Here is a 10,724-nt window from a genome sequence, read left to right on the forward strand (position 1 = left end):
TATTAAAAAAATGTCTGCTTTTTAATAGATCCACCAAAACGTCTCGAATCCGGTCCGATCACGATATTCGGTCTCAAATTGGGCGGAGAAGGACGTCTCAATGTCACCATACGTGCAAACCCAGCGCCTACCACAGAGTGGACTGTCGGAGACCTGGTTCTTATCCCACCTAGGAGCAATGAAGATGGATCTATCACAGCGTTGGAACCCTTGCATTTGGTAAGACTTATGAATTCATTTCTTATTTTCTAAGCTATTGATTTTTCGATTTACAAAGCCAACGTTTGCCAACGAAAACATTCTACAATCATTATTTAGCCGACCATCATTTAGACGTCCACTGGTGAATACAGGCCTTTTAAAAAGGTCTTCCGTTTAGATATCCCCTCTTCGACTTCGGCATCCAGCAGCTAATACCGCGCTTTCTGGTGTGGAGATGCCATTCCTGCATCTTGGGATTCCAACGTCCACTTCGAACTATGTGCCTAGCCACTTCAGCTTTACAACTCGTTGACCTATGTCCGTGACTTTGGTTCTACTGCGGATCTCCTCATTATTAATTCGATCACTCACGCATTGTTCGAATTTGAGTCTTCAGGTGCTGAAGAATTTTTGACGTAAAGTGATACGATTCCATTATTTGGTCTCAATTGCAGGGTGGTGGATTCTACAACGTGACCTTGGTACTTGCGCGCGTAGCCAAAGAAGACGTGGAGAGGACCTACTACCTTCGTGTCACCAACGACTTGGGCAGAGAGGAATTCGCCGTACGACTGTCTACCATGGATGAACCAGCTGGTACGTTTACTGAGTACCTGATAAATCACATTCATATTACCCTCCTTCTGAAATTAAACAAAAAATACAACTGATAGATAGTTTGATATAGATATTTACAACATCGCAATCATTGGATGTTGTTGCTTTAGGAGAGGTTATTCATGTTGATGACGACTGATGACCAAATCAATACTCTATCCGAGTTTCTGAAAACATCTTACTTGTAATTGGTCTTAGTTTACCATTAAAGGGCATTGGAAACGATCAAATGTAAATGTTAGGTAAAACTTATCAAGGTTTTCATCAAGCAATGTTTGACAAATATTTTAAACATAGCCGCAAATTATGTAAAAACAAAAAGTTCTGTCGCTTGCAATGCCCTTAATACTTGCGTATTGGTATGCGGTAGGTTTAAATTACTATTATCGTCGATCGAATGATTTCATTTATGTACCTAATTCAGAAAAGTTTCTGTATTTTTGGTGTACAAAACTGAAATATTTTAACTACTAATTTGTATTGACTTTTTATAAATATGTACTTATGAAATATTTTCAACAGCGCGCAAATCAAAAACGTCCTATTTGATTATCGACGTTTACGGTAAGAAATAAAATATGAAGGTAGTTATGGCCTGGCATAAAATGGATGTTATTTTGTGCGAAGTAAAAAATAGTTTCCTGCATTTTCGATATGCCTATTGATAGTGATGAATGCTCCTATTTTGAAAATCTTAAAGTAGTGAATATTACAGAGGTTTTACAACTGTATGTCATTTTGAGTATTAGTTACTCTGTCCCCTTGTGAATATGTTCGAATCTGTATTGATACCATAGATAATAGAAATAAAAAAATTGAAATTCAATGACAGTTAAAAAGGTTGTCATTCAACCATACCTAAAGGGAAAATAATGATATTACTTTTTACATGTGTATGTTTTTATATTTTTAAGAAGTTAAAGTTTTTTATCTACCTACCTATACCAGCCAATTAGTGGAAAATTAATTAATTTTTAAGGGTGATTTATTTTAGTTCTTATTAGTAATAATATATTTACTATATTTGCATGAGCAAAATGACAAATAAAAGTGGGTATTTCCTACTTTCTATATAATATTAAATAGTAGAATCGCTTTAGGACATGTCCCAAATTTGTATGGAGACTGGGCCTTTATTTTGAGTGTCAAGCAAGCAGGACGAAATTATTTTTATCTTAAAGAACATAAAACATTGTCATTAAAACCAAAAATAATATTGTTTTTGGATCCCCCAATTTTTTTTACTTATTAATTTCAATTATTTTTATTGGCTGTTTTTACTTTACTGTATTGTCTATGGTTAATTTGTAGACAAAAGAGCAAAACAAAAAAGCTTGCCTAATTAATGGTGGTTCCAAAAATTCAGAAAATTATTTTCTTAACAACAAATTGTGTCTTCTATCCGTAAAAAATACTATCAACCTGCTTGTAAATAATATATAATACAACATTTTGGGACAAGTCCCAAGACGCTTTTCAATATTCGGTTGTTTATACTTTAGTTAGTTGCCTGTAGCTTGTGTTTTGTCAAAGAATATTTTGAAATGTTGCAGTAGGTAGATATTTATTATATTTATATACTTAGGTACCCTATACCTGAAAATTTGTTGTAAAATTTTTTGGCATGTGGCATATTTAATTACGAAAAAATTAGTAAAGAATCAGGATTTTAAAGCATGATGATGATTATTAATTATTTATAATAAAAAGTTTGTTAGTTAATAAAAAAATATTCTTTTTTAATCAACGACAATTACTTAAGTTTTAGAAAACGAACTACAACCACTACGAAGTAAATAGAAAAAACAGTATTGTCCTATGTTAGTAAACATTGATTTCTAGCAGTTGGAACAGTTTTTTTTTATTTATTCTTATAAAGCTAAGAACAAACAGATTTTCTCTTGAAATTTTAATGCAATATTCGTGTAAAAACCAATTATAAATTCAAATAATTTCAATTCAATAGAATAATATTCTCTAGGTTGATAATAATTTAAAATTATAAAAAAACATGTAATTTTTATCAATCACTGATTTAATTTTTAAAGTTGTGTAATTTATAGTAATAAAGTAAAAATTGTAATATATGACAGTTTTTTTTAATGTTTTATTTAATAAAATTAAAAAAAAATTTACTGTTATATATATACTATAATTTTTGTCAGGTGTGGAGTTAGAAACAGGCGCAATAGTTGGCATCGTCATCGCAGTATTAATTCTGCTCATTGCCATCATCCTCGTAGTGTTCGCCAAGGCTACCGGCAGATGGTTCTTCGCAGGTTAGTTGGATTCTTTTTGATTTTTATTAGTTCATTTATATTTTGAAATCGTTAAGATTGTAAAAAAAGCTATATTATTGTTACCTTTTAGTTGCATAGCATTTTTGTATGTGATTGAAAATCTACATAAAAATGTTATAGTAAAAAAAATAAATAAACATTCTTTTTATGAAATAAAAAGAATGAATTTTTTTTTTACATATTTATCAAGTTTACAAAAATTATTACCTTTACATAAATAATAGTGAAAGTTATAATTGTATTTACAATCTTATCGATTTCAGCTACATAAATATTATAGAGTGTTAAATAAATTGGGAAAATATAAAAAAATAATCGTATGTTCCTCGTGTTTTGTACCCCCGTTATTCACAACTAACTTTAATTTATTTCGATATGACGACAGCAATATGTAAATAATTTACAAAAATATAGAGCAATTTTGAGTAATTCGTGATATTGCTGTAGCCACGTCGCTAAGATATTGACCGTCGTCTGTAAGGAATATTGACAAAATTTTTGTTTGCATGATTATTTAAAGTAAAGCATTGCATGAAAAAATCAAATGTCATGACCGTTGCTAGTGCCTACTGAAATGAAGATAATTTAGTTGTTTTTTTAATTCGTAAACTTTTGTCAATATTATTGCATTATTTTATAAAGACCATGCTTCCAATATTTGCTTAATCTATCTCTTAGGCATGTGACATTTACGATAACCGAATAATAATAATGAAAAATTTTTGGCAGGCTCACGGGCTCGATAGGTAAATTTGCTGTAATTACAATATATCTACAAAATAACTGAGTAGCAATGCTTACATACAAATGTTTTTTAAATCATTTAATAAGTTTTGCATCACGCAAGTGTTTAAAAAATTTGTAATTTGGCTGTGTTTTGTTTTGGCAAATATTATTATGTGTAGATGAAAAAGCTGTTACCTTTATTTAATTTATTACTGTAATGCCATGTTACAATATTTGAAGCGATCAAGAATTTCAAAAAAAAACGTATAAATCATAAGCATGAATGGTTTGAAATCAACTAATTGAAGCATGTATATCTTTGTTACCTAAAAGTAATAACTAATAGACATCTTTCTTTCTCTAACGCATGTATTTCTTCTCATTTCAGTATATTTGCATGATATTAGTAATTTTTTAAAATATTTTTCATGTGAAACTACCAGAAATATTTGAATTCATAATTTTGTTGGGTTCAGAACTTTAAGCTAAACAGATTTATAATTGTAACAAAAATTACATTATGTGATATTTATAAAATGCCTTTTATGAATCAGATTAATATACTTAGTAGAGATAAATAAATATCACTTACTGTTATTTTATATGGTGTTGGGTTCTACTTTATTAATTTGTAATTAATTATATTTTCTGTTTTGCGTTAAAATGTTCTAATCTTTCAATAAAATAATTTTCAACCTGGTTATGGTTACAGCTAACTATAATATTAAAAATCCAATGCAAATCCTGATTAATTTGTATACTTATGTACCTAACGTGTAGTCAGAATAACACCACATTTGAAATACATAAAATGGTTTGACGAAAAAACATGTAGGTACACTTATTATTTTTAATAAATTTTTATTTATTATGCTCGTGGACGCCCACCATTTCATCCGTTTTAAATTTTGGTAGGGTTTTCATACTAACTTTCAACCCCTTTATCTTTATCAAGGGTTACATTTTCAATTTGTTATTAGTTGGTACCGTCTACACTGCAAAACGCCCCAATAATTTGGACTTTGATATGCCAGCCAGTCCGATATCCTTTTAATTAAATAATGATGACAATCTTTCTTTTTTCCTATATCTCAATCATCAGATCAATAAATTCCTACATCTCAATCATCAGATCCTAAAACCATCACACGTGTTACATCACACATTGCTTTATGCGATACAAATTGTGTGGAACTTTTAGAACAATTAGCTATTGTTAGATCATCACGCTTAACACAAAAATACACCCCAATAAACAGAATCACAGAAACCGCTTTACTAACAAGCAAACAACAACACCGTGTATGAGAGTTCTTGATCGCTTAACTTATTGGTATGTGGCAGGGAGGTCCCATCGTACTGACATTCCTGATGGCGCTGATTCCGAAGCTCCCCTCCCCCCTCACGATGACGTCAAAGGATCCGAAAACCCCTCTCATGACCACGGGGAATATATCAGCAACGGTGACACCAAACACCCCGAGAAGAAGCCCGATACCGCTGTCTAAGTTGTAAGTTAAAAGCTGTCACTCGCTGAATCAAAATCGATTGAATGCTGTGCAACGTGTTACATGAAAATTTATTAATTGTAAAGATAATAAATATGCATAATTTTGTAGATGCATTTTTTGCTTATTGTAATAATAAAAAGAAAAAAAATCTCATGCTGTTGGAGTTATAGTACTTATTTATAGTCACGCGTTTTGCTAGGTTTTGTTTTAGTATACAAAATACGGTAAATAATTTAAGTATAAGAGTGACAGCTACTTAGTGTTAATTTTGACTCAAAAATATTTTATGTAATTTCGATTAGTGCCAGATGTGTTTACAGTTACAAAATATAACATATTGTTAGTTATTATAATAATTTTAATGCCAACGAAACATAAAATGATACTTATTTGACAATTTATAAAAATAATGCACTATGTATTAGTAAAATTATAGTGGCAGAGCCTGTTAATCTCTGCCTCTTTTTATGTACTATATAAACACAAAATCTTACGCTCTTCTCGTAACTTAATATTGGTAACACAATCGAAGAGAAACAAAATTTCTTAGGTGTAATACAAGAACTTTCTCAATTGTCTTTTAGCCTAAAACTTTTCAAATATATTCGTAGAAATTAATAAGAATCTCACATGTTGTCAACGAATCCCATCGTATATAACGTAGTTAAGGCAGGTTTTGAATTTGTAATTAACATAATATATTATAGTAATTACTAAATTGAAAATAAGTAATTATTATACAACTGGTTCAAGAATTTAAGTTTTAAGTTAAAGTTTTATTAGGAATACCGTTATACATTTTGGAAAACATTTAAATTAACAAATACAATAAGTATCTTTATTGAGCGCTTACCATACGCAAAATTAACGTCAAGTCTTTTTATATTGAACATATTAAGCAAGACGTAATGAGTCTATTGCATTTTTATACTTTTTTAATATAATAAAATAGAACTCTGTAATATGAACTGGCCATTTTATACTCTCACTTTTAGGTTGATTGATAACTTTTATAACAAAAGTACATACATATTTTGTAATTTTAAGACTTAAATGTGTTCGAACCACCTTTTTTATTCTGTATATAATCTGTCGCTACATTATTATAAACTTACTTAAAATAGATTTTAAATGGATGAAATAAGGTTGTTTTAATTTAAACGCAAACGTTGTCACGATTTTTAATTATTAATTGTAAAAATTAGAAACTAAATGTTTATCTGAAATCTCAAACTTATTTTTCTAATTAATAAGAAATCGTGAATATTTTTGTTTTTCTTTTGTAAAAACATAAGGTATATGAAATGACAATTTTAGCTTAAGTTAGTCAGTTAGGTCACCGTCATTGTGATGATTTTAGTATTTTTTATAATTACCTACAATTATTTAATAAGAATTTATTTTTGTACCAATTTAGTTTAATAATTTCTAGCGGAACTCGTTTGTCTTTTTTTATATTTTAATGTCAATTCAAAAACACTGCCATTTTGCACAGCCAAATTTAAATATTTTCTTTAAATTTTATTGAAAAAACTTCTGTTGAAATGATTTAACTTACAATGTAAACAATTTTTTATAAAAAGCTTTGTTTTGTAAAATTCTATCCATTCTGTCAAATTTATATTTATACAATTCTTAACATTACGTACCTAGATAGCGAGAATAATCAAGTTTGTAACGTTCATAAAATATATACCGCTGCGTTATTAACGAATTATAATTGAATATAAAGTATTTATTAAATAAGAAATATTCGTTTTATTTATATATTTACTCAAACTCACTCTTAGTAAAAATAATTATTTATATATATACCTATAGTAATTTGTTTTTACATATCTCGGGAATTTATTATCTTTACACGCCTCAAAAAAAGGAACTACGTATTAGTACTTTAAGATAATAATGTAGTGTTAATAGTTTGTGAAAATAATAATATTACATATACCTGAACTCAGTCAGTGAACATAAATAATTTATATACACTTACTTAATTTACAGTCAGTAAAACATTTTTTGGGTTCTTATATTATAGGAAGCAGAGGACGTGACCATACAAAGAGCTCTGGAGAATCGTGAGTAAATTTTTGACGTTTTTATTGTAAATATTTCTTGAATTATAAAAATTACAATTATTAAAAATATTCATTAACGTATAAATAATAATAAAACGTATGTGTAAATAATAATTTGGGATGTTGTATTTCTGGTTTGGTTTAAAAGTTAACTTATTTTATATTCTCACTGAGATATGATATAAGACATAATGGACTTTGAAGGTGCAACATACTCATAGACTAAATTAGCTTATCACCAAATTATTTTTGTATTATTTAATAATATATTCTAAATTTTAAATAATTATAGAGTTCCAAGTTATGTACTTTACTTATTTTAGTTTTGCACTTCCAAATTTCATGAAAGCCTTGTAAAATATAGCTCATATTTTTTATAAGGACTCCAGCTGGGGACGTGCTTTTAGAAAGTGGGACGCTACCTTCTAGAACGTATGTTTAATCTTCTCTATCTTGTATATAAATAAGGACATTTTATACAATGCATCGGTACTCACTATTGGTAATCACTTCCGTGGCTTGGGCAGATTTAGCTAAATAACTTTTGTCTGCACATAATATCATTTAATGTATGTAGAGCAAAAAAGTTTTAAAATAGTCTTTAAAATAATTTATTAAATACAAATTAAAATGTAAGGATGTTTTTATTTAATATTTATTCTACATCTGATTGGCACATATGTACATAGGTTCCTAAATAATATGCAATCTGAAATCCTATGTGAAAATAGTCATTTACATAATTCATAATTAAAATATTAATTACGTGTCTTTAAAAAACTTTTTTTTTCATTTTTATACACTTAACTTGTCCGTTTTTCATCTTTTGCTTTGTAATTAATTGCTTGCTTTGCTGTAGTCTTCCGTAACATTCAAACTTATAAAGACTGATCTTAGACTAACTCATACTCAGTCATTGAATATGTTTATTTAAATACTGTATTTACTGGCATCAACTTGCATATTTTTAATCGTACCTACATTCATTATTAAACTAGAGTTAGTCAGCAACAGTTTTTAATTTTAATATCTGGTTTTTTTTTTAGTGATTTGGGTTTAAATGACTAACCTAAGCATGAATTAAAATGAAAAATAGGACTGTTTAAAATTTTTCATGTATTTTTGACAGCAGCGACACAGAAAGCGCCGCAGGACAGCGCTCGCGGCTCAGTGCTTTAAGCGCTCGAGTGCGTGCAGTGTTGCCGCGAGGACGGGACCGCGTGCAGGCCACGGAACCTATACCAGAAGTTGAAGATAAGGTATGCTTTCTTATTTAATATTTTAAATTATTTTAAAAATGACAGGCTACTTATTGTAAAACATATAAAAAGTCATAGTAAACTTAAGTTAATTTTATAAGTTAACATAAGTTAATTTTATAAGTTAACTTAAGTTAATTTTATAAGTTAACTAAAGTTAATTTATAAATAAAAGTTAAGTACCCAATTTTATTCCAGTTCGAATAAATTTAGGTACTTTCATTATTAAATTTTTGTATTAGTGGCATACTTCTTAAAACAGGCTTATAATTACATTGAAGTCAAAATAAAGAAGCATCTCGGAATGTTAATTTCATAATTACAAAGTTTTCAATTGTATCCTTATAACAAGATTTCCATTAAAAAGTTAACTACGTTTCATTCTCATCATGCGCGTCTAAATCTAAATCTTTACTTTTTCGTTACTTTTATTTTATTGAATTTATATAAGACCTGTTTTAATTTTCAGGCTCTGGCGGAAGAAAAAAAGGGCGTGGTTTATGCTGAGCTCGCGCTCGGTGACCAAAATGCAGAAAAGCCTCCTCCTCCTTCCACTGAATATGCTGAAATTGTGTACACTGATCAACCGGCGCCAGTGAAAGAAGCTAAAGAATAAACGCTTACCAAGAAACAAAAAATACCTACATCTGCCTTTTCAAATAATTAATTATTCATTTAAATGTTCAATTGAATACCAGATCCACTTGTTATTAATTTTACATATTAATTAACTAAATAGTAACTTACAGTTAATTTAAAGTGGAAGAAAATAATATTAATTAGTTTGTCCTGATTACAGTATAAATTATAAGTAATAAAATATTAATAATATATAAGGTAAAAGAAATCATCACTATATTTTGATGAGACCACCGAAAAAAAATTATATGAATTTATATTTATTTTGCGATATGATTTTGATTATGGTGGGAGGAGCGAATTTTTGTAATGCGATTGTCGATTCTGGACCCAGGAATATTCTAGAAATAAACTCTTGTATTTTGCTGAGTGGAGAGTCGATAGATTGTATACAGCTGTAGTTGTAAACATATTCAGTAATCTCATTAATATACGAGTACTTATTAAGATTAATGTGTGCTTTGATATTATTATTCATATTCTATATTCCTATGTATAAATATAAGACTTTTTAAATAATTTAATTATTAAATCGCCTTACTATTTTTTGCAGTTATTGAATCTTAGTGAGTAAGCTGATATAAACACAAAATAATTTATTTTTAAATTATGAAATGGAAATGAATTATTGGATTATGCTTTTTAAGACTGGATGATATTCAACTTCTTAAATATTGAAATTAACATAGTAGGCAGTCGTTTTTTATATTAAATTAATTATGAATAACATAATTATGCACTTAATTTTAAAATATTTACAAAACTATATGCATATTTTAACAATATAATAGGTATATTATTCGAATAAAATATTATTTATAAAATTTTATTACAAAGTTTTAGGATTAAGTATTTTAAGTAAAAACAGGGTTTCAATGGAGGCTCTATGTTATAGTGTCCCATTATTTACACTGTTTTTTTAACTATTTTAAGGTACAAACACCCGGATATGATTTTAATACGCCATTCTACACCACACAATTTTTTTAAATAATTTTATGTGAAAACTGTTCACTAGCATACTGCCAATATCATAAATATGACTGATTGATTTTAATGCATACAGCTTTATTTCGTGTGTAGGTGAAGTGAGGTATTAGAAACGTATTTCTGGTTTAGTTTTTTGCTTAAGGTGAATCGAAACAGCTGGTAGGCAGGTAGAAATCATGATTTTTTATTATTTAAAATTACTTTTTCTTAAATTCTTGTGACGTTTCTAGATGATATTTCATACGATTCATGTTTTACGCATGTCCTATATTACTATTACTATACTAATCTGCTGTTGCTTCACTTTAAGAGTTAGGTTACTATGTAACTATATAGGTAAGTGGCTCAAAAGGAGTCACTCATGTGGTTTTATTTTAGTTTAAAATCCGTCCATAATGTATATTT

General features: G+C 28.6%; 1 protein-coding gene across 9 annotated transcripts in view; it reads left to right on the forward strand.

Annotated features, from left to right (window-relative positions):
• LOC112047743 (fasciclin-3) overlaps positions 1–10,718 on the forward strand; it is a 171,425-nt gene extending 160,707 nt beyond the window's left edge. The window contains exons 8-15 of one of the 9 annotated variants that reach the window (XM_052883037.1): positions 29–219; positions 657–798; positions 1,342–1,383; positions 2,985–3,098; positions 7,392–7,431; positions 7,813–7,863; positions 8,561–8,690; positions 9,160–10,718. In XM_052883037.1, the coding sequence (XP_052738997.1) occupies positions 29–219; positions 657–798; positions 1,342–1,383; positions 2,985–3,098; positions 7,392–7,431; positions 7,813–7,863; positions 8,561–8,690; positions 9,160–9,306 (857 nt within the window). In that variant the 3' untranslated portion in view covers positions 9,307–10,718. Of the gene's footprint in view, positions 1–28; positions 220–656; positions 799–1,341; positions 1,384–2,984; positions 3,099–5,189; positions 7,107–7,391; positions 7,432–7,812; positions 7,864–8,560; positions 8,691–9,159 lie in introns of those variants that run through there. The other 8 variants (XM_052883038.1, XM_052883041.1, XM_052883042.1 and 5 more) reach the window with 8 other exon arrangements.
• Positions 10,719–10,724: the final 6 nt, after the last annotated feature.

Source organism: Bicyclus anynana, chromosome 8 (genome assembly GCF_947172395.1).
Source record: "Bicyclus anynana chromosome 8, ilBicAnyn1.1, whole genome shotgun sequence".
NCBI classification, from domain to species: Eukaryota; Metazoa; Arthropoda; class Insecta; order Lepidoptera; family Nymphalidae; genus Bicyclus; species Bicyclus anynana.